The sequence below is a fragment of the Dromaius novaehollandiae genome, chromosome 19 (genome assembly GCF_036370855.1).
Source record: "Dromaius novaehollandiae isolate bDroNov1 chromosome 19, bDroNov1.hap1, whole genome shotgun sequence".
NCBI lineage: Eukaryota > Metazoa > Chordata > Aves > Casuariiformes > Dromaiidae > Dromaius > Dromaius novaehollandiae.
In genome coordinates, this window is record NC_088116.1 from 8,467,407 (window position 1) to 8,495,052 (window position 27,646).

The following is a 27,646-nucleotide window of genomic DNA, read 5'->3' on the forward strand; positions in this document are numbered from 1 at the left end:
TTCCCCAAACCAGCCGGCCCAGACCTCTCAGGCTCATCTTTCTCCTTGCACTCAGTTTAACCACCCGTGTATCTGGTAAGCCTGATAATAACCCCTAAACAGCCAAAAGCTTACTCCAGCAGCTTACTCAATGTAGAAACTTATAATACACAATAACGTATAATAATAAATACATAAACTTCAAACTTCGAAGCAGAAACTCGGGCAAACAAGGCTAGCCTCTCCAAAGGCTGCGCACGTAAAGGAACATAGTTCAGCAACTCTCTACTTCACGTGGCTAAATCATCAACGCTAAAACTGTTTTCAGTTACAATCTGAATAAAAAACAGGCTAAACTGTTTTTCAGGTGTTTACAAGATGCTGTGAACAAGTAAAAAATAATTTTCTGATTTTAATTTCTCCAAATGAAGTGTAACCGAGTAAATAGTGTCAGCTAATCTTCATGATCTCGTCTTGCAAAGGCTGATGCAGAACGTTGTTCATCCTTATCCAGTCCTCCAAGACTCCCGAGTCTACCGTTTTCCAAGCCTAACGCTGGAAAGGAATCGCCTACTCCACTTCCAAATTGTTCCCCCACATTTCGTTACCATACGTGCCAATACCCAGATCTGGTCACCACAAATCCGATAGCTGTAAGACCTACTTCAGCAAGTGAAAAATAATCTTTTATTCAAAGAACTAAAAGAAAAATTTTGTATCTGTAAAGCGCTGTTGTCCTCACCGCCCTACACTTAGTTGTGGAAATCAAAAAAAATCAAATGTGCCTTGTCACATAATGATTTCGGCTTGGTAGTTAAGAATACAGCATCCAACAGAAACCACAAGGAAAATCTGAAAATCACTACTAGTCTTTCAGACACGTAAAGCTTATTTTCTCCTCCAGACATTTGAAGATAGAGAGACGGAAGGAGAGCAATGGAGACTGATAGGTTAAACTGGGTTAGATATTATCATCTCCCATCCCCAGAGCATTTAACAATTAGCACTTATTTGCAAAGTCTCAGCTTACTCGGTTATTTGATTTTTTTGGTATTTTTCACTATTGCTGTGAATTAGCTTAAACGTACACACTGACTGAAGCAGCAGATAACCACCTCCTCAACGCTTAAAACAGAAAGAGGTAAGCCAAAGTAGTTACTCAACTAGAAATTCATGTAGCAACCAAAGGAAAATTATCAGCATTAGGAAGTATCTTTGCTTTTGCCAAAAATTATTAATCTGTGCAACCAGAATTATTTAGGGACTAAAAATGAAAAAAACACACCCTCAAAGATGATCACTCAAACACTTTTTGTTTGCTCCCACCAGAATCAGCATATCAGGCCATCATGAACAAGATGCAGAATTTCAAAGTAAAAATACAGAAAAAGTATCATACTGGAGAGAAGGCTGCATTAATCTCATTCCCTACAATATTCTGCAATTACTCACAATAAATCAGGAATTATGACTATAAGAGAACAGTGTCATGCAGGGTGGCAATGAACATGAAATGTTTTGAGATGTCTTCCAAATAGCAAGGTAAATAAAATTGATGTTTCAAGTGATCTCACGGCTAGCTATTGGCCTTCCTCTGTAGCTGGTAAACAAAATGATGATAAAACAAATTGAGACGGAAAATACCCCAAACACATTTCTAGGAAGCAGGTCTGATATGACCTCCTAAAAGCTATGAGGGGGTAAAAGTATTTGTGCAGTAACAGGAATTCAGAAATCTTTAAAAGTTCCTGCATTTAAAACCAATACCTAATTCTCGGTTCCCCAAATTCCCCACCTACAAGGTATTTCTTCCAGGATTTGTCTCTCAGTATGCCAAATCAGAAATAGTATTCTAATATTTAAGTATCAAACCCCACAGTCATCCACATAACCATGAAAATATTACTGTATCTTTTCCAGCAATTTGACAATTTGCAAAGAAAGCAGAAATGACCCAAATAGATCTGTCACATCTTTTTAAATTGGTCTTCAGAAACAGAAGCATAAATATCCTCAATTTCATCGGTAGTTTTTCAGACTCTTTTTCTCCTAAACACCAGGTTGCTTATAGCAGACATCAGGGAAAGTCCAAGGACATCCCCAAGAACAACGGATAAGAAACTTAGGGCAATTGACACTTGTCTCCTGATTTACGGGGAGGCAACACAGCTGAGGGAAAGAGATGCCCTAGCAGACTAAACCACTCCCGCCCCGACAGCGAGGCATACAAAACCAGAAACAAGATAGGACGCAGAATTCTGAAACGTATCATTACATTTAACAATTCTGCCCGTATTTGTTATGCCTAGAAAGATGCTCCTTCTGCTTGGAGATTTACCTTAAACCGTGTACTGGGTTATTTCTTCACCTACAGCATGATTCTGCATGCACGCTCGTTTTCTATCACAGAACATATTTTTCATTATTAACAAGAGTATGTTTGAAGTTCTACCATCATAAATGGATCAGTTTGGAAAAGGTGCTACGTGTCCACCTCAAGGACATTTTCACCATATTGGATAGGTTTTCAGACAAATTTGCAGTTTTGGAAAAAAAACTGGTCAAGTAGTTATAGTCCTGCCTTCTAATTTTCTCCTGTCCTCCCAAGTGGTCTAAGCTTCAAGAATTATTCGCAGACTTCTTTTTCTATTTAGGAGGGCAGAAAATAGCTGGAGACACACACAGAGGTGCACAGTCTTTAGCTTTTGTGTAAAGAGGAATACTAGTGACGTTTCCCAGCAAGTAGAGTTTGACGCTGTCCCACTTACTCTGTTGGTACGTCAGTTTTATTCACACCCACTTCTACCGCACCCATCACCTTAGCCAGGAGAGGGTGGCCCTATCAGATCTTGCATGTCTGAGCTACTTCCTCCACGTCTCTGGGAGCAACAACTGCATCTCAAGCCTGTTACTGTTGGTTACTATTACCATTAATATACTTTCTTCTGATTTTTTTTATTCCATTTTAATTTTTTAATTCTGCCAAAGAAAGTAGGAGAGGAATGAGATTGTGTTGCTGCTTAGAAATAGAGCTGCAGGATGCACACCCCAGCAAAGAGAGGAAAGAGAGAGGGAGAATACCAAAAATCCATGCACGCTTATAGACGAATGGGATTTCATAGCGGTCTCGGGACAAGACCAAGATGTAGAATTTAGTACAGATCCAAATTTGCCTAAATGCTAGGGATATTTTGAGCCATTGCTTTGAACCTAGACCCCGAATGAATACAACACCTCTATTCTCTTCCAAAATATTGTATGGAAAGCTTCAGAACTGTATTTTATAAAAATATTTTTTAAACCTAACCACTAAATGATTTAACAGTGGGGGCCATTCACTTACTTCCCTATCTTGCTTATTCACTGGAGAGAACAAATTGCATATTGTTTTCCTACTGTATCTGCTGAAGGAACTATACAGAGTATATAATTTTCTTTTGCGTATCAACTCCCACTGAGTTTACCAAGGTCCTCTCACAGTGCACTTAAAAGTACAGCATCAGTTTTTTCCCCTCCCCAGTAACCTTCTACTCCATAAAAATAAAGTTGTCATGAAGTAAAGAAATCATCCTGAAACAAATCTGTAAATATGCTATCAGCTAGGAGCAGGCAGCTACATTCGCATTCTGAAGAACCCATCATTTTCCTTATAGAAGAAAAGGAGGAAAAAACTTATTTGAGTTTTTCAGAATGAACTTAAGTTTCTAACAAACAATTTGAAAATGTGTCCCCAGGAATCTATTTATTTCCTGCGTTTTGTACAATTTCTTGTACCCTCTGTGTTCTTCTGCTTCTCTCCCTCCCCATGGTTTGCTTTCTTCTGCCAAGGGAATCAACTTCTCACCCTCTTAGAGCTGCTACATTTGCTCTCCATTTTCCTTTATGCCTTTTTTTAAAGCTGTTCCTGTTCCTTCCAGGTGCAGTCCCCAAATTGTCTCTTTTTCAAACCAACAGAACTGACTTCTGTCCCGGGGAGCCTCCTCAGGCATCGGTTAAACAATCCCACTTCCGCCAGCATCTCTCCTGCTGCACCAACAGGAAGCAGAGCAGCATCTGCTACTTGAGAAGCGACAATAAAGGTTAGAGAAGCTGCCTACTGCTTCTCTCCCAGGAAGATACTTGGAAGGAAATGATACTTGTGTATCGGTTATCTGGAAGCAGCTTTGGAAACCACAGAACATTCTTGGATGAACAGATTGCTGGCAATCATCAGGGAGAAAAAAAGAAAAAAAAAGACAAAAAAGGAAAAAGCATTGCTGGGCATTCATTACGGTTAATAAAATGAGTTCATATTTATTTCCTGTGCAACTACGCATGCATGTGCAGAGGCACACGTACTGCATATCCTATCATGAGCATGTAAGTTTTTAAATACTATCAGCTTCTTATATGCAAAATTCACCTTTCCGGAGCTTGACTGGCATTGGTTCTGACACCTTGCTCATGCCACCTGGTAGCGCGTGATGCACGTCCTCCAAGGGGAGTTTTCGAAAGAGCGCAGCACTGACCTTGTTGCATTACCAGTAGAATCAACAGGAAAACTTCATTTGATTTTTGGTGGAAAAATTAGCATTTTTGAAGTTATGCCCTTGATGTATTTATTTAGGCAGTGAAATGTCAGTTCCTACGTGCAAGTAGTAAGAGCATTTGGATTACTAAACAAAAATTCTTTGCAGTTCTTCAGGTTTTAGATTATTATGAAATTTAGATCAACTTCTTTGAAGTCTAATGTTCATACCTCCTCCAAAATAGTCAGCTCATATTTTATTAATTACAGAATGCAAAAGCTTTCTGAGGAGAGAAGCCAAAGATAAGCAGTTGTGGTTAAGATAGTGGACTTCGCAATTGTACAAGAAAATCATGGAAACAAACCATTACGGAAAAACTTAAATGGGCCGAGTAACATATACTACGTCAAGAAACTCAAAGGACTGAAAAAGCTTTTCTCCTCACCTCTGGAGTGTTTTTCTTGAACTCGCGACTTTGCTCGATAAGTTTTTTCCTAGACTGCTCGCTTTCATCTTGCCGGTTAGCCAATATTGTTGCTGTGGCATCGAGCTCTCTCTGTCAAGAAAAAAAAAAAAAAAGCAACTACAGTTAGAGACCTATTCATCACAGAAATAAAAACATGCTTATGCATACATCATCTTGTTGAGAACATGGAAATGGCTGGATTATAAAGCAGTACAAAGCACCAAGCTTCCAGAAATCAAACCTTCTGAAAGCCATTAAATGAAGCGTACAACCGTTTTGATTCCATCTTGAAACCAAAGTATCACCATTTTTCCCAAAAGCATTCATGGCTTTACCGCAACATTAACACGGACGGCAGCAGCGGCGTGCAAGACACCTTCCCATAATCCCCAAGTCCGATGAAGGTTACAGAGCTCTAACAAATTTGAGCCGGGTCTAGTTTTAGCTGACTGCCTTTTGAAGATACTGGCTTCTTACTTGGAGTTACTCTGAGAAAGAAAAATCACGACCAACTCAAATACTGGTTCACTCTACACTTCAACCTACACTGGCTATACTTCAGTCACTCTCAATTTTAAGTTACATACTGTATATAATCCTATACTGATATTCCAGTGCTCTTTTGCCATTTACATCGTTCCCTATTTGAATACTAAATTATCTTTTCCTCTTATTAGAATCTGTCGCTCTAGGTAATATTAGTAGATATCTCTCCACTTACAGTTTCCTTCCCCCCAAATATGTTTTTTAACCATCCGATGAATGCCAGATTAGCTTCCAACAGCTTCTGCTAGGTGGAACCACAAACTCAGCTGACCACCTGCACGACTTCAGTGCATTATCCCAGTATCCTCCTTACCCAGTGCTGTGCTGCCAAACGTCGCCATAATGGATTGAACGGGTCATTTCTCAGAGCATGAAGCAACAACATGCAATCTTCAGTGCCAGCTTGTGCCCTTTCTGCAGTATTTCCACATAACAGGAAGGCAATAAGAGCTAAACCCTCCACTCAACTACGTACATCATTCCCCAAATCAGTGGAAGTTATAACCAAGGATCAATGAGAAAAATTTGGCTCTGTTTCCCCCCTTATTTGAAGTTAAAAAAAACTGGCTTTGGATAAGAAAATTGAAAAGTGAGACCAACAACTTGCTAGAGCAAGACAGATCGCAAGTCTTCTCCCGGGCTACCTTCACCCCGTTACTCTGCCTGCGCGCCCCAGACCTGCACTCAGACCCCCGTCCTCTCCCCAGTAAAACCCTGTCACATCTGCTAAAGCCCCTGTTCCACCCGTTTTTAAAAAAAGCACATGCAGGACTAGCAGGTAAAAGGTATTTCGGTCCCAGAACTTCTTTTCAGATACTCTGTGAAAAAAGTCTAGTTTCGAAGTTGGTTATGTTTTCATATGGGTAAATGCTGCAACTTCCAGCTGTTTCCGTGCCGGGGTGGATGTGCATGTGGTTTCATGACACTAAGTTGGACCTCTAGAGAAAGGAGGAGAGGGTAAAAAAAAAGAAAAGAGAGCGATCCCTTCTGCAGTTTCCAACTCAAAAGGATCAGTTTTCTCCCTCTCCTTTATTACCACAAAATTAAGAGATATACAAAGGTTTTTCTAATAAATATATAGACCATAGTTATCTTAATCCTCAGAAATGAGCTAAATATGACAAATGGATTCTAGGCTAGGCAGCATACTGGAGCCAGTGACCTAAATATTGCCACTGTAATGCTTAAAAAACCCAGTATTTCTGACTTTGAGGAAAAAAAATAGGGCAATATGTCCACCAGATCTTGGTTTGGAATTCTGTAACATATGTGAAATCTATTGCAGAAAAGTGGGAAATACTTAACAGTTGGATAAACCACATTTGAAATTCATCCCAGCTAAGTTTATGCAAGAAAAAAGAGCAACAGAAACCAATGTGGTTAAGCAGTACTATAAAGAGCAATATAACGGCTAAGCAGAAGGCTTTTAAAAAATATAAACAATCTGGTACGGCCGGCAACTTGGAAAACTATATTTAAAAAGGAAGCACACATTTAAAGCGAAGCAAAGAAAAAACAAATCATGAAATAAGAGGGAATTTAAGTAGACCAAAGAATCAAATGCTTGCTATACACTGTGGAGCGCTAGCAATGAGCTTTAAAACTGGAAAAGTAGATGTTTAAAGACCTTTACTTCCAGGTTTAGAGACAGGAAAGAAAAAGAACTGATTCAAGCAAAGATCCTATTTTGTGCTACGATGAACAGAAGAGTTGGGTGGCAAATGAAGAATAATATCCTCCTTGCCCCGACTGCTTCATTGATACCAGCACCCCAGTGCATTCGCTACGAACTCCTTCCCGCTCTGAACTCCTTTTGGGACATTTCTCACTACAAAACATTTCCATATGTACAGACATAGCCAAGGAAAAACGCAAGCATGCAACTAAACTGGCTTGACCCAGTGGACAGACACCACAGTGCACTGAAGCCCAAAAGCCCAAGGTCTTGTCTAGTGTTTATGAACAGCTATAGTTAAGATGCAATTCCGATAGCAGAACAGTAAAATATCCAGCCCTCTACATAAGACCTGATACTAACCCAGATATTAAGTCTTCAAGCTACGTCATGGCCGACAAGCCCAAAATCAAAACCATTTGAAAATCACTAGTTTGTTCTCCCTTACTTGATCTGAACCATTTCCACAACAAGTTTATTTAAACATAATAATAGATATAGGATTACAAGCAACAAGCATTAATGGAAGATTTTTCACAATACGTGTCTTCATCTCATGAGAGACCACAATTATTGGAAAAACTCAAATAGCCAACGCATTATTTTTGCAAGCAAGCACATATTAAAAGGATAAGTAGTATTTAGGCAGGTTTGAGACCTCCGAGTTGGGCATAACGCACAAAGGGACAGACTCTTCCCAAGCCTGGCAACCATTCCTTAAGCAGCCACTAAGTGGAAGGAGAGCGATGTAATACTATATAGACAGACACGTTTCGGAGAGTCCTTTAGAGAGCAACAAAAATAGGAGCATGTGTCTTGGTATCGTTCTCCACATCTTGGAAATCCAAAAGGTTCAAATGAGGAGCTAACAGGAACCACGGCTCAAAGGTGTGCGAGTGGTGACCTGACTCCAGGAAGGATTCAGAGCCTACAATCTTTAGTTCCCTGAATTCAAAAGTGGTAAAAAAACTTTCTGGCCAGCAATAACCATTTTTCAATTGTGCATATAAAAAATGAGTCAGGACTTGGAACACATTTTGGAATAAGAAGTGAGAACAACCAAGACTGTTATTCTTCTCACTTCTTTCCCCTTGCCCCAAAGTCCCATCAATTCAGGACGGACTCAGCAAGCAATTTGGGAAGCTCACATTGCTTCGGGCCTGGATAACTGAAGAGCTCTCCAGAGTTCCTGCTTTGACTCATTGCAACAAATTTATTGGAGGTGGGAGTGAGCAGTAGGAAGACAGGAGACAAGAAAGTCTTATGCCTAAGCACAGGAGTCATTAAAAGCAATCCTCAAAAGCAAAACGCTGTTTGCTTTTTGCACCACCTTTCAGTTAAATCAGTTCCCAGTTTGGGCTCACTTTGCTGTTGCAAAAGTGCCGGTCCCACTGCAAAGGGGAGGTGGGAAAACACAGCTGGCGGCAAGGGGAGACTGGTGGCATCCCCCCTTTTGGCACCCAGCTGCACTTAGGCTGGCCTGAAGCAGTTACGTGGGTATACTCCATTATCGTCTTCTTCTAAGGTGCCATTTCTCTCCCCTGTAGGACGTGCACCTTGGTAACCACCTAGTTTATAAAAGTCTCTGTTCCCCCGCCCACATTTCCAAAAGGTGGGAAAAAAGCAAGAATATATATAAGCCGACAAAACTACAGTGCCCAGGATCTGCTCACGCCTCCCCCACTCTTGGCTCTTCTCACCCCTCATCCCCAGACGTGCAAGTGCAACAGGACCAAAAAAAAGAGTTCAGCCGAAGAGAAGCGGAGCCAGAGGCAAGAACAACATACCACACTGTGGACACACCGGCAGGAGAGGGGGGATAAGAGAAAGGACATATAGAAAATGTGAATCTGGGAGCGCGGCAGAGGGAAAGGTATACGTGACTCTCAGCAGAGCATCACTATCTCTAGAAGGGAAGGGAGGCAATAGGAAATTACATTCATCATCTCTTTGTCTGAAAAAGTGCAACGGAGGCAGAGAAACACAGGCCCCAATCTCCTCCTGGTGCCAGGAGACAGGCCCAGAGAGAAGCTGCCTGCGGCACCAGCCGCCTGCAAACCGGAGGTTATTTAGGACTGAGGCTTTGCTCCTCTGCAGCTAGCCCCGACCACTTTCTCTGGAGCTGTGTTTTCATTCCACAAAGCTAGTATAAATGGAATAAATAAACAAGCAACATCATAAAAGTATCTCCCCACATTGTGTCCCACCCCGTTAAGATGTCCAGCTCTCACTAACACGAATCCTCCAAGCGGCTGTCCATGCAGTCACTGCCCCTCTCAGGACTCCCACCAAGTTCAGTGGGAGGCATTTGTAACAGCTACGGCCACTGCCCCGATACCGGTATTTCAGGACTACAGCAGGGGAACCAAGTAATCAATATGTTTCCACATCCTGATGCCCCCAGAGTGCCCCACAATCTGTTATTACTAGTCTTCTGTTTCTGCTTAGACGCAGTATTTACTTATCCCACATAGAGTTATAAAAAGTTGTAGTAATTGCCTACAAGCACCATGCTGTAACTGTATCCCCACATGTTATTTGCCCATTTTGAACCACACCTATAGGTATGCCGACAGCACGGCTGCAGATGTTAACAGCACTTTTTCACCATAAACCTCATTTTACTTACTAGAAGGATACATTTACTCTGTAGACACAAATCACAACTATACCAGAAATTTTCTACCAGTAAAACATACCAGCAACCATTTCCACTGAAATCTCGTATCTGTGTATTTAAGGCATCTCCCTTTATCATCATCTTAATCAGTTACTCGGTCTACACGACAATCTGCTACTGAAAGGACTATTTAGTAGCCTCTCTTTTTTTTTTTTTTTTCCCCTCCATCCTCTATCAGGATCGTGTGTCAGATCTATCGACGCTCTCCATGCAGCTTTTTGCAATTTTTAATTTCCCATTAAAGGAAAAAGAGAAGGAAAATTTCCCTGTGCGGTGACGATACCAACATACAAGTGCCTGGCACAAACCTGCGTACCCACATCCCACTTCTCTTAGGGAAATTTTACATTTCACCAGCTGACACCTTAGGTAATCTGCCCTGCAGTATTTCAAACGCCGAAGTTCAGAATCCTACGTGGTTATTACCGAAAGACTGCAGAAACGGTAACGGGCTGTGCAATCTCGAGCTGCTTCTCGGGAGAAGCAAACATGCACGCTCGCTTGATACAGCTCTAGATTATCGCCAGGGAAGAAACCACAAAGCTGACGTTTGGAAAGTCGTACTTTTTGTTAACGTTCCTGCACTTGTTTGTAAAAAGCAAGCCCCAATTCCATTTTACAAGTGCTCAAAAAGGCAAAGACATACTGTTACAGTGAGAGAAGCTTCTTTTCTGTACGAGTTTGCAGGTGCCTCTAAAGCCCCTTAGTAAGACGAGCAGAAGGAAGGGCCGCCGAGCGCGGCACGAGAGCACCGCCTTCGGAGTCACTGGGCTCCCGTCTTACAAATCAACCCAGAGACGAACGAGTGCTAAAGCAAAGAACTGAACAGCTATGCGTTACACTCCTCAACAACAACAAAAAAAATCAAAGTCATAAGCATTAAACAAAACATGCTTCCTAACAAGAATTTTGCCATTCAGCAAACTGATGCAACTACCTCTCGCACACCGAATTAGTTAGGAAGCTTCAATAAACACATTTTATTTCCGCGTACTGCAGTAATTTGACTCCAGGTAGGTTTTTAAACAAGCTTTAACTGGAACAAATTTTGTACTCTACGCAATACTTTTGGACGGTGAGTCAACGTGTGTGGTGCCTGTGGCTTAAAGCAAATAGAGAACAAAAACAGAGGTGACAACATAGATATCAGTAAGATATGTTAAGCATCAGGCTGGTTTTTTTTGAAATGTTTGTCTTTTAAAAAAAAAGAAAAAAAAAAGAAAAGAAAAGTTTATTGCGGCTTTGTCTGTTCACAAGAACACCCACCACCACCACAAATGTAGGGAAAGCCTATCAAAAGATCTTGCAAGAGGGGAAAGCTAGTACTGGCTTCTCAAAAGGAGCTGCTATCAGCATAAAGCAGCTGCATAAATATCTAAGCCAGCGACAAATGCACTAGCAGGGGAAAAGACTGCCAATGCCTCAGCCAACACAACGTTGTGCCTGTCCTTTCGTTCACACCTAGAATTCAAAACTTCTTTAAAAATACAAAGAACAAGAGAGAGAGACTCTCCAGAGCTGTAAAGATCTTAATGCCAAAGGTCTGTAGGATTTATTTAATGAGCTTTTCTTGCCACTTCAGAAAAACAATGAAACACTGCATATTTGTTCCAAAAGACGGTTTTCATCTTCTTTATTCCCTCCTTCCACTCTCCTAAAATTAAATGCGTTCAGGGCTGAAGAATCCCTTCACAAGCTAGACTTCGGAGGACCGGAAGGGGAAGGCGGTAACGACAAGCCTACGCAAGGAGACATCTCCATTTCTGTGAAAGTGGAAGTGCACTGGCAATATATTCTCCAGCTTCTCTCCAGAAACAAGATTCAGGGTTCATTCACATTCTTAACTCTCAGGACGCCAACATTTCTCTTCTCCCCATCATGTTTAGGAGCCTCTACACCAGACTGTTAGTCATCTCTGTCTCCATTCCCACCAGGTCTGCTTTCACCTCGCGCCACCAGAGCAGATACTTAGCTCACCTCGAAGTTACCACCAAGGGCTAAGCGTTTGCTTCTGGAGTATCAGGCAATCCACAAGTCAGCTGGAACGTGCCCCGGTGACCCCGTCCCACTCGCTGCTGTCTGCGTGTCTTAGTCCGCTCTCCTCGCTGGCTCACCCACGCAGGACGCCACACAACGTTACGAACCCACCACCTTCCACTGCCTCACCTACAGGACCTCGCAGTCTTCTTCTAATGCCTGGCAACAAACCCTTTCAGCAAACCCACTTCATCAGTTACTTCGCAGTCTCTAGTGGGCTTGGCATTTTGTTTTGCTACAGCTTCATGGGACATAAATTTCCTTAAAAGAAAATTCAAGATTCAGAGGGAGGAGGAAGGGAGGGGGGTGTCTCATTTTCGAAAGCACAGCATGTCTGCAATCCAACGCGGCCCACCACAGCTCCCATCCCTGTAGAGGACTGCTTACGGCCTCCCTGACTTTCCCCACATTCATTTTCACACACTCATGTAAAAAGTTCAAGCTATTTGCCTCAATAGTGATGAGAGAAGAGTATAAGGGAACTTAAACATCAGGGCACTGAGGCCTCCCCGCAGGTAGTGTTTCGGGCAAGTCTCGGGTCCGGTGCTCGGAGGCAAGCGGCCCCGCGCCGCGGAGGGAGCTGCTCGCGGCTCGGCTTCTCCAGGCCACGCACCAAGAACAGCCCAAACTTGGGCTGCAGCTACCACAGCTCCCGATTCCCGGCCCCGTGCAGGCGATGGCTTTCCACACGATAAAATTGGCTAATCACGTACACGCTGGTTAATTCCTTCGAAAGAAACAAAGAAAAAAAAGCCGCAGCTTAATACTTGTTACTCTCATAGCAACTACAGGGTGTGAGGGGGGAAGTAAAAGAAAATAATCAAACTACGTTTTCTTCTGCCAAATAAAATAAATTACAAGAATACAAAGAAAGCCTACTGTTGTTTGATAAGGCTCGGCCTAGGCAAGACAGACTCAAAGGCATCTGCCTGACCACCTATCTCGCGGGCTGACCGGAAGCTGACCAAGACGCAACGCGAGCCCCAGCAACCACACGAGCCGCGACCGCGCCGGAGCAGACGAATCGTCCCTGCTCGCCGCACGGCAGCAGGGAACGCAACGACCGCCCCGTCGCGCGCCCGCTCCACGCGGGGCACTTTGCCCTTCCCACACCCTTTGCTTTTTGTCCCCGCTGCCAGGAGCGCAGCGAGCCGGGGAACGAGGTGGCTCCCCGAGGCTCGGCGCTGCGCTGCCCCTTCTCCGCTCCCAGCGGCGGGCACGGGAACTGCTGCAAACGCAAAGGACAGCGGAGGAAAAAGTAACAGGCTAGCCACACTTCGGATAGCAGCAAATCATTAGGTTTTGGCTAGGATGTACAGCACAAGACAAGTTTTTAGTAGACAATTTCTACAAGACCTTTGGCTCTTTTAAAAAAAAAAAGTTAACTGGTGAGTAATTACAAGCTCCTTCATGCATCGCCCTTATCATTTGTTGCAAGCACCAAATGGAACAGCCCCTGGGTGCGAGTGAAAAGGGATCACGCTGCCATTTTGTAATAAAACACCTTAACTTCAGCTAATGTCTTGCTCACAAGTAAGATCGCATTCATGAGCTGCATTAAATAATTGTCTTGACCACAGATCAAAGTAAAATGGAGTCTTAAAAGAGCAGTTTAAATAACAAAAAAGTTCAACCCTTTAACTAAGCACTGTTACCTCTTTTAAGTATTTAGTTACTCCTCTTTTCAACCTAAGGTTTGCTAATAAATGAAGCGTGACCACGCACTTTAAGCAAGACACATACTGTAACACAGATGGGGATTTATTACTTGCTATAAAGGTTGCCACCAATAAATCAATAGTACATGTACACACACAGTCTTGTTTCAGTGCGAGTTCTGAGTTCTCAGTACTTCTTATGGAAAAAATAAACCCAATTTCTTGTTGTTTTTATTCTAACTGAAAACAAACTCATTTGCTGACATTTTATTTAACTTCATCCAAATCCTCATTTCACTACATGTCATTCAGAACACAAATCCATAATTATTTCTCCTTTGATGACAGAGGAAATTTATTCTGAGATTTTTAACATGGCTAACGATTAAAAACAGACCAACTGTCTGCCCCGCAGTCGATCACGACACTCATGCAGTCATCTTCCAGCCTCCACATGCAATCACCAATCTGAAAGCTATTTATTAAGCCGTTTCCTAACATCTGGAAATAAAGTATTTACCAACAAAAATATAAATACACATTTGAAAAAGCAACCTAAAAATATTTTTGTAACCACATTCCAACAAAGTAATTCCTTGAAGAGCGGGAGAAAACCACGATGGACTTGAGCTAACATAGCACCTACCTCCCGTCTCATGTTTCAGGCGTTGCAGAAGCTGTGTGCTAGATGAATACACTATCCTACCGTATGCATTACAAATACAGTTTGGAAAGATGGAGCTAGTCTTAACTTAGAGTTGGGTTTTACTGGTTTAAAAGCCTTCACAACAGACTCGCACACTAGGAGAAACCTACAAAATACATCTGCAAAATTTTATCCAGGTACCCCACCTCTAACGGCTTTAACAAGTTTATCTGCCCCTTCTACTACTGATCAAAAGACATGTTTAAATGCTGGTACGCACCCGCACAAATAGTCTTTTCTCCCCCCCTACAGAAAAGTAATATGCCTGATTTCATGGCATCGACTGTATAAAAGCAGACTGACATCAGACACAGGGCCAGGACTGCAGCATTTTGCAGAGGAAGCTGGATGGGGAACTTGAATTAAGAAATAAGTAGCGACAAAAACAAGATCAGAAGAAAATTACTGGCAAATGAAATTGTTGTTTGATAAACAATTTAAGCAGGAAGAGTATTTGGCAGAGTGCTTCCAGAGAAGGGTCCTTGACTCCTGACTAACATGTTTCCTCCCTTGGTCCGAGTTTGTTGACTTTCTGGGCAAGCTGTAAGGTTTTTTGCATTTTCCCATGATGGGAAAAATATAATATTTTTGTGAAGTTGCCTGTTAATGCAGTTGGTGGATTTAAAAAAAATTACAGATAAAAATAGGAAACAAGAAAGCAACATTTAGTTTTTAGCTGCTACTAAAATCCCATTTAGACCTCTTAGTATTCTTTCAGATCTAAATCCCAAATAATGAGTCAGCTTTGTATGACAACACATTTCCTTGGAAACGTTAAAATGTATGTCTGGCGTTTAATACTGATAGCAAGCATTACATATTTTGGACGATTAAACAGAATCCCAGATTTTGAAGCTGTTCAGAAAATGTTTATAGCTTTTAATATTTTATCTGGACCATTATGGTTCAGCATAAGCATCACACTTTACATTGAACCAAAATCAAAACGCGGAGGCGTTGGAACGCAGAGCGCCTTTTCTAGCTAGGTGTTTCCCAACAACATATTGCAGTACTTAGTTAAGCTCATTTTCTGTACATAAAAAGGAAAATAGCAGAATTGACTCACAAAGTAAAATTAGCTGACGTACAGTCACAAGGAGGCTGGCTCCGAGGTGACAGCACGCATAACATCATATAACAAAAAAAATAATGTGCCTGATGCTAATAATGGTGCAAGCTAACTTCGAAGCAGATGTACTGTACTCTGTACAATAGTTTCAATGTGGACTGTCCATCCATTAAATCAGCATTTCTGGTAACACCCCTTAATAATAATATTAACCATACACAAGGAATTGTTATAAAGGTCTTCTACAAATTCGGGATAACTGCTTATATTTGCACATTAACCGAAGCACACACAAAATATTTTTTAAATATTGAAAACTTGGCATCTGCTAGTATTTAGAAGCAGTAAAACGTATGCGGACCAGGCTGAACACCGAACTCAGGGCAGCCTTTGTCGGCTTGCTCCATGAGCACAGCTAAGGTATGCAGTACAGCTAAAATACCTTCTTAACTGTTAAAACTTAAGTGATAATTTCTATAATTCCACCACTATTCACTGTGACAAATCACACTAAAAGGAGGTTTGCTATGAAAACAACAGATTTAGCTGCAGTGGCACTGTCAACCTTGCTATGATACACTGTCACTGAAAAGTCCTTAATTTTGGCTATCAGATACAATTTCAATTTCTTGCACTTTAAAGCAGTAAAAACAATTCTGTGAAGCCTGTGTTTACAATCCCTCACTAAAGAATGCAGCTGTCTCAATCAATGCTGAATGTCTGTTAATTAGTTCGGTTTTACAAGCTGATGGAACAGATTACTTCATTCCCTCCCCACGCACAGCAAGAAACGCTACAAATACAGCTATCTGCAATACTGAATTTTTGCTTCCCAGCAATTTCAAGAGGTAGACGATGTGCTGGGGATGTAAGCGATCTCTTTACCAGGAATCCATTTCGGTTTGTATCGTTTCAAGGCATTCTGTCATAATTTTCAGTCCAACAGTAACAGTAATAAATCCTACATGAAAACTTGAACAAACAGCACTACTTCCAGATGTGGTCGTGCTGCCTCCCGTCTTTGTCACTGGGGCTGATCGACCAAGTCCAAAGTTCTCCCAAGTCCTTCAGCAACAAGAGGCAGCTCCTCATGAACAATTTGCTTTCTATATTATGTTTTTAATCACTACCACATTTCCTTAAATCAAAAATAGCATTCAAATATGTGACCTATAGAAGCAAGTGAGAGGTTTTTAGTGAATGTTTCTGGAGTTGCTCTCACGATTCCCCACTCCACGCACTTTCCAGGCAAACCACAGATAGCTGGATCACCGCTGATCTCCTTCCTCGGAGATTCACTGCCCCCAAGTATCTCCCCATCCCTTATCTACAGACTCTTGGTTTTCAGATATGTAGATGAGAGTGTTGGACACCGGTCCAAATGCCGGAAAGCACTTCTGCGGAGAAACCCTGTGAAATACTGCAAAGCCCTGCACGCAATAATATGAAAGTTTGCATCATCTCAACGGAGGCATTTTGGTTCAATGTGCTACATGCTGTATCAAACAACTTTCACTTAGCGACTGGTTTTCTTACTCCCTTATTTTAGATCCTACGTTATTATGAAAAATGAGTTCTAGTTAAAGAACATCTTCGTATTTAAAAGTAAAAACATACTGCTGGTACAAATTGAATATATAATCACTAAGCTTATTACAGAAGAAGCAGGTGGACAAATATGAAGCCCTACAAGACTGCGGAATTATCAGACCACCAGCATTATTATTTTTGGCAGTATATCTGGCTGAAAAGTACACAGTATAAATTAAATAAACCAGTATTTCTTCTACACAAAGGCATCTATAGATGTAAACTTTAACAGAGATATCAGGGAGAGCCTAAAACCTCTAAATGCTATTCAGAGTTCAGTATTTCAGTACACAAAAAAACCGAGCGCTTAATTTCTGCATTACAAAGACAGTCATTTCAAGCGGCCCACTGAAAACGCCTTGCAGAAAATGCTCTACGGCCACGGAAACAGCATGGGGGGCAGAGGGGTTTGAAACACCCCAGTCACCCCACTCGAAAGAGGTATTAACTTGATCAACTAGGGGAACTAAGGACAAAAGACATTCAGCTGAAGCCCTATTATTTTTTCAGCTATTGTTTTTCAGCTAACTTTAGCTAAATCATATTTCCACAGTCCTACAAACAAAGGTGAAATTCTGCTGCTAAGACCACCATAAGTCTGTTCTTTCCCATCTCTCCATTTCTTTCAAAGTACCTAGGAAAGAAACCTTTGGAATACAATCCTAGCCCTCCATGTTCTGTGTACAGGCCAGAACTAAGAGGGAGTTTTCTATCAGTTTTATCCTGCTGTGGGATTTTTTTTGTTCCCTATCACGTTTTGCAAGCTGCCTTACCCACCCAGCCTTCAGGATGACGGCTTGGCTTCGCCGTTTAAATAACGTACAAGTCACCTTTGTTAAACATGCTGTATCAAAACGCTGCATTCGCTGCTGCAGACAGGAATATTATTGCCCCAGCACTGGGCCGCTTCCTCGGCTTTCATGTGCCAGGGCCCGGGCTGTCGCAACCCTGGGAAGCTTCACCAAACGTCCTTCTTGAACAGGTGCCACTCACTTGGCTGCCTGATGTTGCGACATCTGAACTGCATCTTTTCCCACATCAGGAGCGAGGCAGAGCCGCAGAGCGGTGTGAGAAAGCCCGTGCCGCTGCCGAGTGGCTGGGCTCCCGCTGCCGCCAAAGGGAGGACTTCAGGCCCCAGTACAGTCAGTCCAGGACCTCACAGTAACATTAAATTCTTATTAGAGGAAAATAATTTGGAAAGGAATTGCTAGATGCTATTTGATGTACCACTGCAAATTAAGCATTATCTGTAAGCCCCCAGAATTATTTCCCATAATGTCTCCAGTTATATTAGTTATGCAACTATAAATCAGTCTTCAATTTTTGTGCTTCATATGCAGTAATATACCGTATTCTGCAGTTACAGATGAAAGTCTCAGAAGGACTTGCCAAGCTTTATTCTTGATCTCTATCGGTGTTCGGTGCGGGACATTAAAGGGCTTGACTTACACGTTTGTGGTGGGATGAACCCTAAAACTATGAAGAATGCTGGGGAAAACAAGTCAGCGATACATGTTATGGCATTTATGTTTTCAGGGTACCAGCATATAATAAGACAAAAGGAAAAACACATGCCTACACACGCTTGCTTATTTCTGTGTAAAAATTCATTTGATTTGTTGTCTTATCCTTCACACTTGTGTGTGGCACATTTCTAGACAGCGACACTGCGCTCTAGTGAACTGCCTGCAGAGGAGGGGAGAGGGACTTGCATGGCGAGGTCAGGAATTACGCTCTGAAAAAAGTATAGTTTCTTCTGCGTTCCTGCCCAAGCAGTGATGGCAGCAAAGAATAATCAATAACCAAGCCCCAAATAAACCCAGAGCAGACCTCTCCCTGCCCATCTATTCCCAACGGCCACAGCAGTGCTGTACCGCCTTATCCCGTTCACCTGCTCAGCCCGTGCAGAAGCTGTTCAGAGAAACAACGCATCAGGACAAGTTCAGCTTCAAAAACCATCATATAAAGTGCCTTAAATATTCAACTGAAAAGAACGACAAAATCACTCAACTTTCAGCAGCGTATACTCTCCCTTGCCGGGTGTCTAAGGTAAGCGGAAGGGGATCTACAAAATGGATTCAGCCCCAGAGCAAGGCTGGACTGCCTGGGTTAGTGAACCTGAGGTACCACTCCATCACTTATTTACTGCATCTCTAAAGCATTTCAGATCCTAAGCTGAATATATATCTCACACAGTACCAAAACTTTTAAATATCCACAGGAAGATTTCATTTTTATAGGCAATAAACATTAAATCTAAAGGACTGGAACATAAAAAGTGTTTTAATACCACATAAATCACCTTTCCCTAGACAGAATAAATCTCTGAAGGTTTTAAGGACTGCAATATAAATTTTTATGGCAAATTATCTACATAGAAATTATCTGCATGAGATGCACTTTCACTTCTCTTTCTCATTTACATAGTGCTGACAATCTTTTCAATCACAACGTTCAGTCCAATTTGGAAAGTCCAGAACACAATGCACAGAAATACTAGCTAAATGCTGGGCGGTTCCTCATCCTCTTCATCAAGATTTTTCTAACTGCTGCCCTCCTTTATCAAATACAGAAGTTCACTTTGCAGAGGTAACAACACTAATATATAAAAAGCAAGGCTTATATGAGCAGCTACATCCTCTTTCAAAACGATTTTTTGGCTTTTCTCACACAGAGGCCCTGCTGCTAGCCCTGACGACAAACAGGAACTCGCTTTTTGCTGCGAGCAACTGTCCTCTCGAGCTCAAAAGCAGCAAGAGTCTGAATTCGGAGGTTTTGAATTGAAGGGCAGCAGCCACAGGTTGTCCCTTGAGAGGTTCAGAGAGGACACGAGGAGAAGTGCCACAAGGAAGGTGGTGCAGCACTAACGGGTCACAGTAGTGGATCTGATTGAGTATGTGTGATCGCCCCGTTTCAAGCAGGGTGTCAGACTGGAGGCTTTCTGGAGGTCCCTCCTAACCAACATTTCTACAGTGCTATGATTTTTCCTTCGAACAAAAAACCAACCATGCATACAGCATGTCCCGTAACCCCCCAAAGAGCTGATGACTAATTTACTGGGAGAACCAAGCAACAGGAACTAAATTCTCCATCTTGTACAGAGACAGGAATGAAATGGGCAAGCCATTGACACCAACATTTCCAGCGTCTAGTTCTGGATACCTCCAAATGAGACAGGTTATAATGCGAAGACCCCCGCAGTCAGATGTTTTAAACGCTCAGACTTCCAACTAAACAGTTTATAACTGCAGAAGGCGAGAGGCTGATGATTATCCATGGTGAGACAATAAGCGATCGCTTCTCAAAGCCTCTGTCTTAGCCTGCCTGCATAAATACTTCCTCATAGCCAAAGCAGAAACATGCACAAGATTGCCAGCTCCTAAGTCTCTGAAGCACACGTCTCCTCAAAGGACAGGTACTGTAGAGGTGTGGTGTACCACTCTTAGCAAAAAATACTTTCAGTTTATTCACCATTCCATTACAGGAAAAAAACTGCTGACAAGAGTTCTCATACGAAAGGACAAAATTAGCCCTTGGATAACCTCCTGTTGCCTTGGAGTCAATTCTGAAAGAATCCTTCCCTTGAGGGAAGCGAGAGCAAATACAAAGTAAAAGTACTTACAAGAAAAGTCCCAAGAAAAAAAGAAAACGTAGGAGGTTTGCAAAAAGGTAAGAACTGAACACTGCATTACTTCCAATGCGTATTTTACAAGGAAAATGTTTTCTGGACTTCTGTATTACCAATCAAATTAAGATAACATGGCAGAAGCAGAAATACAAGCTGGTTCCCAGCCGTCTTCCTATGCTTCAAAGATATTTACTTAAGTACCACCATGTATGGATAAAATGAGATCATCAACCTACTCATAAAGTGGTAATCCAAATTTTTAATGAAACCTGGCACTATATGATTTAAAGAGCAATCATTTGTGCACAGAGACTCTGCAGGAGTGTATGCAAAGCAGCAAGCTCGATGGCCAAAATGCTCCAAGAAGTTGGAGGTTTTCAGCTTGCTGTTTGACGTGGGGGGAGAAAAAAGTGCACTGGAAAACACGAAATACAATGACTCACAAAAGAACCAGTTAGAGGGTCATTTCCAAGACACCGATTTTTGGCCAGTGAAAAGAAAAGCCTCTGCCTTCTATCCGATGAGAGTGTGACACAGAGCTGTCTTCCATACGATTTCACAAGCTTCTGTTACTTTCTCGAATTATCTTTGAATCTAAAGGATGGAATATTATTTTCTTTTGAAATACCACGTTGTTGCTAGTCTTGCCACTTGTTCAATCTGCAAATACTATTAACATTTTCTGTAATTAATGCTAACACTTCAGGAAAAAAAGCCATTGTATTAAGAAATGCTTCAACAAGATCAAGAAAGAAAACAAGTGCTTTTGAGGCTGTACATGATTATTTTCTGCTACATGATTCCTTCCCCCCCCCCCCCCCCAGAAAAAAAGAAAAACTAAGCAGGGACTACGTATCACTGCCTTCCAGCATGCCTCCTCTTTGGCTATCCTCATCCTCCCCCCGTTAACACTGGGCAAATTTTACAAGAGTATTTACTTCCTCTGCCACAGAAAAACTGACACATCCACCGAACATCTCCGCTCCGAACTTCCCTCCCGAAAGCTTGGCTCTCCCACGGGCTTCAGCCGTCTGCGTGCAAGGGAGCGGTCGGGGGTTTGCTTTTGCAACACTTTGGATCTCCGTTTATTTTCACGATCGGGCCCCTGCAAAGGGTGGGAGTTGCAAGGTTTCATACTCGGCGATCACATGCGCTGCTGCTGGAGGCCCTCAGCGGTGAAGCCCTGGAGAGCCTCGGGACTGCTTCACCTGGCTCGCCGACACGGCATAACAGCGCTCGGACGTGCGCGACGCGCCAAAGCGAGAGCCGAGATTGCCCTTTAAGCCGGGCTGTTGCACGTCGTAGTCCTGCAAGCAGAACGAACCGACTTGGAAAGTTTGAGTCAAGTTGCTGCTGTTTTCCCAAGCAGCCCTTAAGTCAGAGCAGCCCAGCTATGTGTTTTATGGGATACTTATCTATGAATCAGCAGATCGCAGACCGAGGCCAGACGTTCTTCCCGCGCTGGCTTTTAGTCATTCGACCAGGAGAGCTATGAATTCACAGGAGAAGTTTTTACCAGTACTTTTCAGGAAAAAGCAAGGGTAAAGAAAAAAAACCAAACACCCAGCAACCATGAAAGCAGCAAGTAGAGAAATTCAAGCCAGAAGAAGGGAAACGCAATGCCTGAGCAAACCGCCCTTGTTTTGGGGTGGGATGGAGGCAATCTTCAAAACAACGACCTGCCTTCTGCGTAGTAGCATGAGCTCAACGAGAAGGCTACTGCCTAACACAGCCAGCCAAAAGATAGATAAGTAAATTCCTTAGAAAATGAACTCTTAGAGAAGAAAGAAAAGATCAAGAAAGGTCTGCAAATGGGCCAGAAGGGGCCTGCCAATACTTTGCCGGCCACAGCTTTGCTCTTCAGCCCCGCGGAGTTAGGAAGTCGCTGTAAACAAGCTGCACTTGACACTCTTGACTCCATTCCATCATCCCTTTTTCTCACGTAAACCCACACCGCACTCTTTAAGAAGCGGCACACTGGCCTAGGAAAACCATCTAACTCTGAGAGAAAAAAAAAAAAATCCACAGACCATCGTACATCCTACTATAATTCGGTGACAGAAGAGGGCAGAGCGCTCAGCACTTCGGGAAATAAATTGTTACTCTTTACTAAAATTATGGTTTTACTATTATAATCACTTGAACTTCAATATTACCAAAAAAATAATGCAAATCCACATCTGCCCACAGGCACCAGCCAGTAGTTGAGAGCTGGCTCACGAGTTTGCCCAAAGACGGGCTCCCATCCACCTGTGTCGGCTGCGCTGGGACAGCCGGGCTGGGTTACCGGGAGCAGGGGTTAGGGCTGTTGTGCTCCCCACGATTTTGTTCAAAGGCTACCTCTAAGTACCCCATGCAAGTGCCATGACAGGCGTGTGGCGGCCACAGCTTGCGTGACACGGGCATAGGAGGAGACGACACTTTAACATCGGCATCTTCTTCAGTTACTTCGCCTAAAATAATGTGGTTCTTTGTGGAAAACTGTAATCCAAACCCTAAACCACAGGGCCTTTCTGGATGGTACTAACAAGACCCTAGCATTTGCTGTCAAGCTTAATGAGTTCCCCCAAAGCTACACACAAACCTCAGATAAATCTGTAAAACAAAATCTTTTGCTTCTGGGTATAGGTCAGTTCTAGAGTTAATTGACTTTTTCAGACATTGCCTCTAAGGGATGCCTCAGCTACAAAGTAGAATAAGTGGAGATATATGCCATTTATATAAAAGTTGTGTTGCAGAGGACGCTGCTACTCAAAACCTCAAATGCGTTGCCTCATGGAAAAGATTTTTTTTTTTTTTTAACACCCCCCCCCCCAAAAAAAAAAAAAAAAAGTTCTGCAGGGACAGCAAGATCCAGTTAGGATACCCTGCTAGTCCTGGGCAACTTGTCTGGCTTGGTTAGGTTTGCTCAACTGCATGATCAAACTATGCTATTCTGCCTTCAAAAATATATGCAGTAAGTTCTCAAGCTGAAGCTTCTCCTACATACATCAGCTAGGAGGTAACACCCTCTGATTCAGAAGAACCATCCAAATGTTTTAGCACTTGCAAGCAGATAACTTCCTAGATGTCGTGTAACATCACAGACCCAACAAAAATCTCCCACTTGAGGATCCTGTTCCCTGGCACGGTTATGCACTTTGATATTACAGTAGCAAAGTTCTTGTTAAGATTCAGGGCCCACTGTTCAGTACTTCAGAGATTCATATTATACTCTCAAGAAAAACATTTTTCTAAGATTAAAAATATAGTCTACCCTTCAGTAATCTTCCAGCACCAGGCTGCAGCTGAGTGCTTAGACAACACACTGACTACTAAAATCCTAGGCCAGGCTCAACCCTAGATGGCACTGCTTATCGCTCATTGGCATCCTGCGCTCAGGTTCCTCTCTTGGATACAGGGAACCATGCCGATGAACGCGTTCATCATATCATAAATTATACATTCAAAGGTGAACAGTAAAACCACAACTATTCTGTACAAGAGCAGAAAACCTTCAACACTGCTTTGCATCTCTACAGTTTTCCTGGGAAGAAAAGCTGTACAGCAGTCTCTCTTTCATGGAAACCATCTCATTTATGTCTCTCAGTGCTTCTTACAGCTCCACAGCTGCCATCATCTTTTTGTGGAAGGGGTATAACCACTCTTCGGTCCACCACGTCTGAAGCATACAGATGTCCTCTAAGACAACTGCACTTAGGCACAAATACCCATATTTTAAGGAAATGCCTTGCTCTACAAGGCCAGTGAATAAGCTCCAAAACTACATCCTTAAGTAATTTGCCAAATAAGATGCCACCACAAAAAATACCCCAGAAACCTATGATATTAGGGATACCAGAAACACTGTTTTGTTCTGATGGTGTTGCAGTATTTTGAGTATGCTTTAATTACAGTAGTTCTCTACAGCTGAAGGTGCTGGATTGGATTTTTGTATGTTTTTACTCAAATAAAAGGTAAGAGTACATATTGAAATTACTGAAAACAAATTAAACAAGACTGGATAACGGCTATTTTCAGTAGACTCAAAGATTGCCTGGCACTTTGCAGCTAATGTGGCCTAAATAGCTTTTTTTTTTTTTAATATATATACTTCTAAGCTTTTCTGCAGAAGTGAAGTACTCTACGATTTAAGGACAGACTCTAGGGTTCTCATTATTTTCTACAGAAAATTCTGAAGTAGTAACAAATGAAAACTCTCCTGTTGCTGCCCTGAAAAAACTCGACTCCAGCTGACAGCCCGGTGCTCTGCCCTCTGCAACAAGTCCCATTGTATTTCTGGATAGGGAACACCAGGGCAATAAACAACATCTCAGGGCACCATGTGCAAATAGATGGAATTTACTGTTCCCCTTCACATGCAAAAATGGAGAACAGGAACTCAACACTATGCTTTATAACCTGGTATGTTGTTAAAGTGTCACAAATTATTATAATTTCACACAGATTTGAAAGTAGTTTTGGGAAAAAAACACAGTGGAACTTAGTTTTGTTTTCAGAGGATTTGAAATAACAAAACAACCCAGTCAGCTCGTGGTCTTGCCTATCAACTCTTATTTATTTATTTCCATTATCTGTGAGCCAAAATCAGGGGAACAATACCCATAACAGTGACACAGTAAATAGAAGAGACAGGCATCTCTCTTGGAAAAGAAGTTATGGATACGCTCTTCACACGTTCTCCCACACATCTTTTCCCCCTGCACCCCAACACCATCTACACTGAGATTTTCTGTTTCCAGCAAAAGAAACTAGTAAGGAAAATTTAGATGCCAAATTTGAGAGCGAATTCAGAGTTTAATTCCGCACAAAATAACCAGCCGTTTTAAAGATGTCACATCTCCAGACATGTTAAAGCTGGACAGTAATCAAATTTGGGAGGGAAAAATTATCAGGTCGATGACTGACATGACACTTAAGATTTAAAATTTAAGAACAATTGTAAAGTTCTAATAAAAAGCTGTTCTCTGTCTTCTCTACAATACAGTACGCTGGATCTACTTAAAGTTCTCCCAGAGTGCAAGAATGCCTCACAACCAAGTCAATACTCCTGTTCCTCAGAAAAACTAATTAGAAGATGAATTGGCATTACTGAACTGTGGGAAGAGGTTTAACACATCCAAGTTAAAATAACAGGTTAAAGGAGATATTTTGTTTACAAGAAGATCCCAGTATTTCCTGTTGCTTTTTATTCGTAGAAGAGTCACAACCTACATGAAGACGTAACACGGTCTCCCTTCACAATTAACGTTGGAATGGCTACGGTAAATTTTCTAAATGCGAAGTAGGCCCTATTTTTTGCACCGGTTATAGGAAAGATGTCACGAGATTTACCTTTGTATGTTATTGCCCGAGTGACCTATACCCCTCCCATACGACTCAGTACATCCCCAAGCACAAATGGGAAGCATGAAAGAACACAACACGTTTCCTACTATCGGTATTTGAACCAAGGCACACAGTAAATTCAAGCAGCAAAATACTGGTTTTCAACTTGAACAGGAGCACAGACAGACAAGTCGTCTTTAAAACAAACAAACAAAAATGCATGGCAATAGATACACATCGCCTTGCAGGAAATCCTGCCAGATAGCATCTGCTGCATAAAATTGGGATTTTTCACAGCAGTGACATAATTTGCATAGATTGTCTTAAAGAAAGAGAATCTTTGAAGAAGAATAATGTTATTCTACCTGGCCCAGTGTGCTGCACATTACAGGGGCAAAAAGCAAAAAAAAGAAAAAAGAAAAAAGCTTGCTATCACTACTGAAAAAGAGTTTTTGTATAGCTAATGCATACTCCAGTATAAGAATGTATTAAGCTTAAACTACAGAAGATAAAGAGAAGTTGGGAAACCTGTTTACATTTTTGCCTTTGCACAATCTCGTGCATTAGCAGGCCAGCAATAGTAACGAAAGTAACTCGTCACAAACAGCTCAAGCCTGCCAGCAACGAAAATTAATGGGAAGGCAAGGATTTTCTTTTGATGTTGGAAAGGCTCCAGTAAAAACTGGTTTGTACATGGGAACATGGTGTCAGACTAGAAGAGAATCAGCTTGTCTGACTTGTGGTTTTCTTGACAACATTCATCTTCTCTTGGCCTGATAGAGAGCAATTAGTGCTTGTCAGTTGAATCATGTGTTATTAAGATCATTCAGGCATTTTTTAATTACGATTACCTAAACAGACAGCAAAAGAAATTCTCAAGGAACTTTAACAATCTACTTCCTTTTCAGATGATTCCAAGCCCTTTTTCGACATTTTAAAAGTAACCTTAACATTCTACCTGCAAAAAAAAAAAAAAAAAAAAAAAAAAAAAAAAAATCTTTAGTACATTTTACATTTTTAGGACATTTTCAAAAAAAAAAAAAAGGGGGTACTGTAGCCTAAAATCTATGCACCATCGCATTATCAGATATTGTCTGAGTAATAATGATTTTTTGCAGTTAAAAAGTAGATCAGTCTTCTATAAACCCTGCAAGTTGCTCTATACGCCAAGACTTGTTTTAAAACATCTAAAACAATGCCTCATAAGTTGATAATGATACAGCATTCCCAATAAATATTTCTTTCTTTCACCATCACAGATTTAGAATCAGGATATGAACAGTGTCAGGCATGACATCATCCTTGGGTGTTGTTTAAAACTCCTCCCCAAATAAAATGGTTCCTTATCACCGACTTAGACAATTTTTCCCACTGAAAAGAAAGCTAAAAGCAAGACAAGACTAGACATAAAATTTCTACTTATTTAAATTCCAGATATCAGAGTAATTGGGTTTTACAGACTGCGCATGAAAGAAATCCGGATAGCTTTTTAGCTTTGCATTTGGGAGCAGAATACCACATTTAGAATAACGCTATTGTTTCTTCCCTTTGGCATTTCTCCCTCTGCTTTATCAGGGGATTTTTCAAGTTTCTATATTAACATTTCCTTATTTTCTGCTTGCTATAAACCTTGGCCTGCAGAACCCGCAAACTATTGTTGCTATACCATCTGCTCCTGTGCAAGGCCAGCCAACAGCCCGTACGGCATCTATCAGGCACCGGGAAATTAAGGTCCCATTCACTGAAAACACCGATATCCTTGGGAGCCTACGACCG

General features: G+C 41.8%; 1 protein-coding gene across 11 annotated transcripts in view; it reads right to left on the reverse strand.

Moving 5' to 3' along the window:
* The window catches only part of CUX1 (cut like homeobox 1), a 274,945-nt gene that overhangs the window by 218,438 nt on the left and 28,861 nt on the right, over positions 1-27,646 (reverse strand). For all 11 annotated transcript variants that reach the window (XM_064523404.1, XM_064523405.1, XM_064523398.1 and 8 more), the window contains exon 2: positions 4,933-5,043. In XM_064523404.1, coding sequence (XP_064379474.1) covers positions 4,933-5,043 — 111 coding nt within the window. The remainder of the gene's footprint in view (positions 1-4,932; positions 5,044-27,646) is intronic.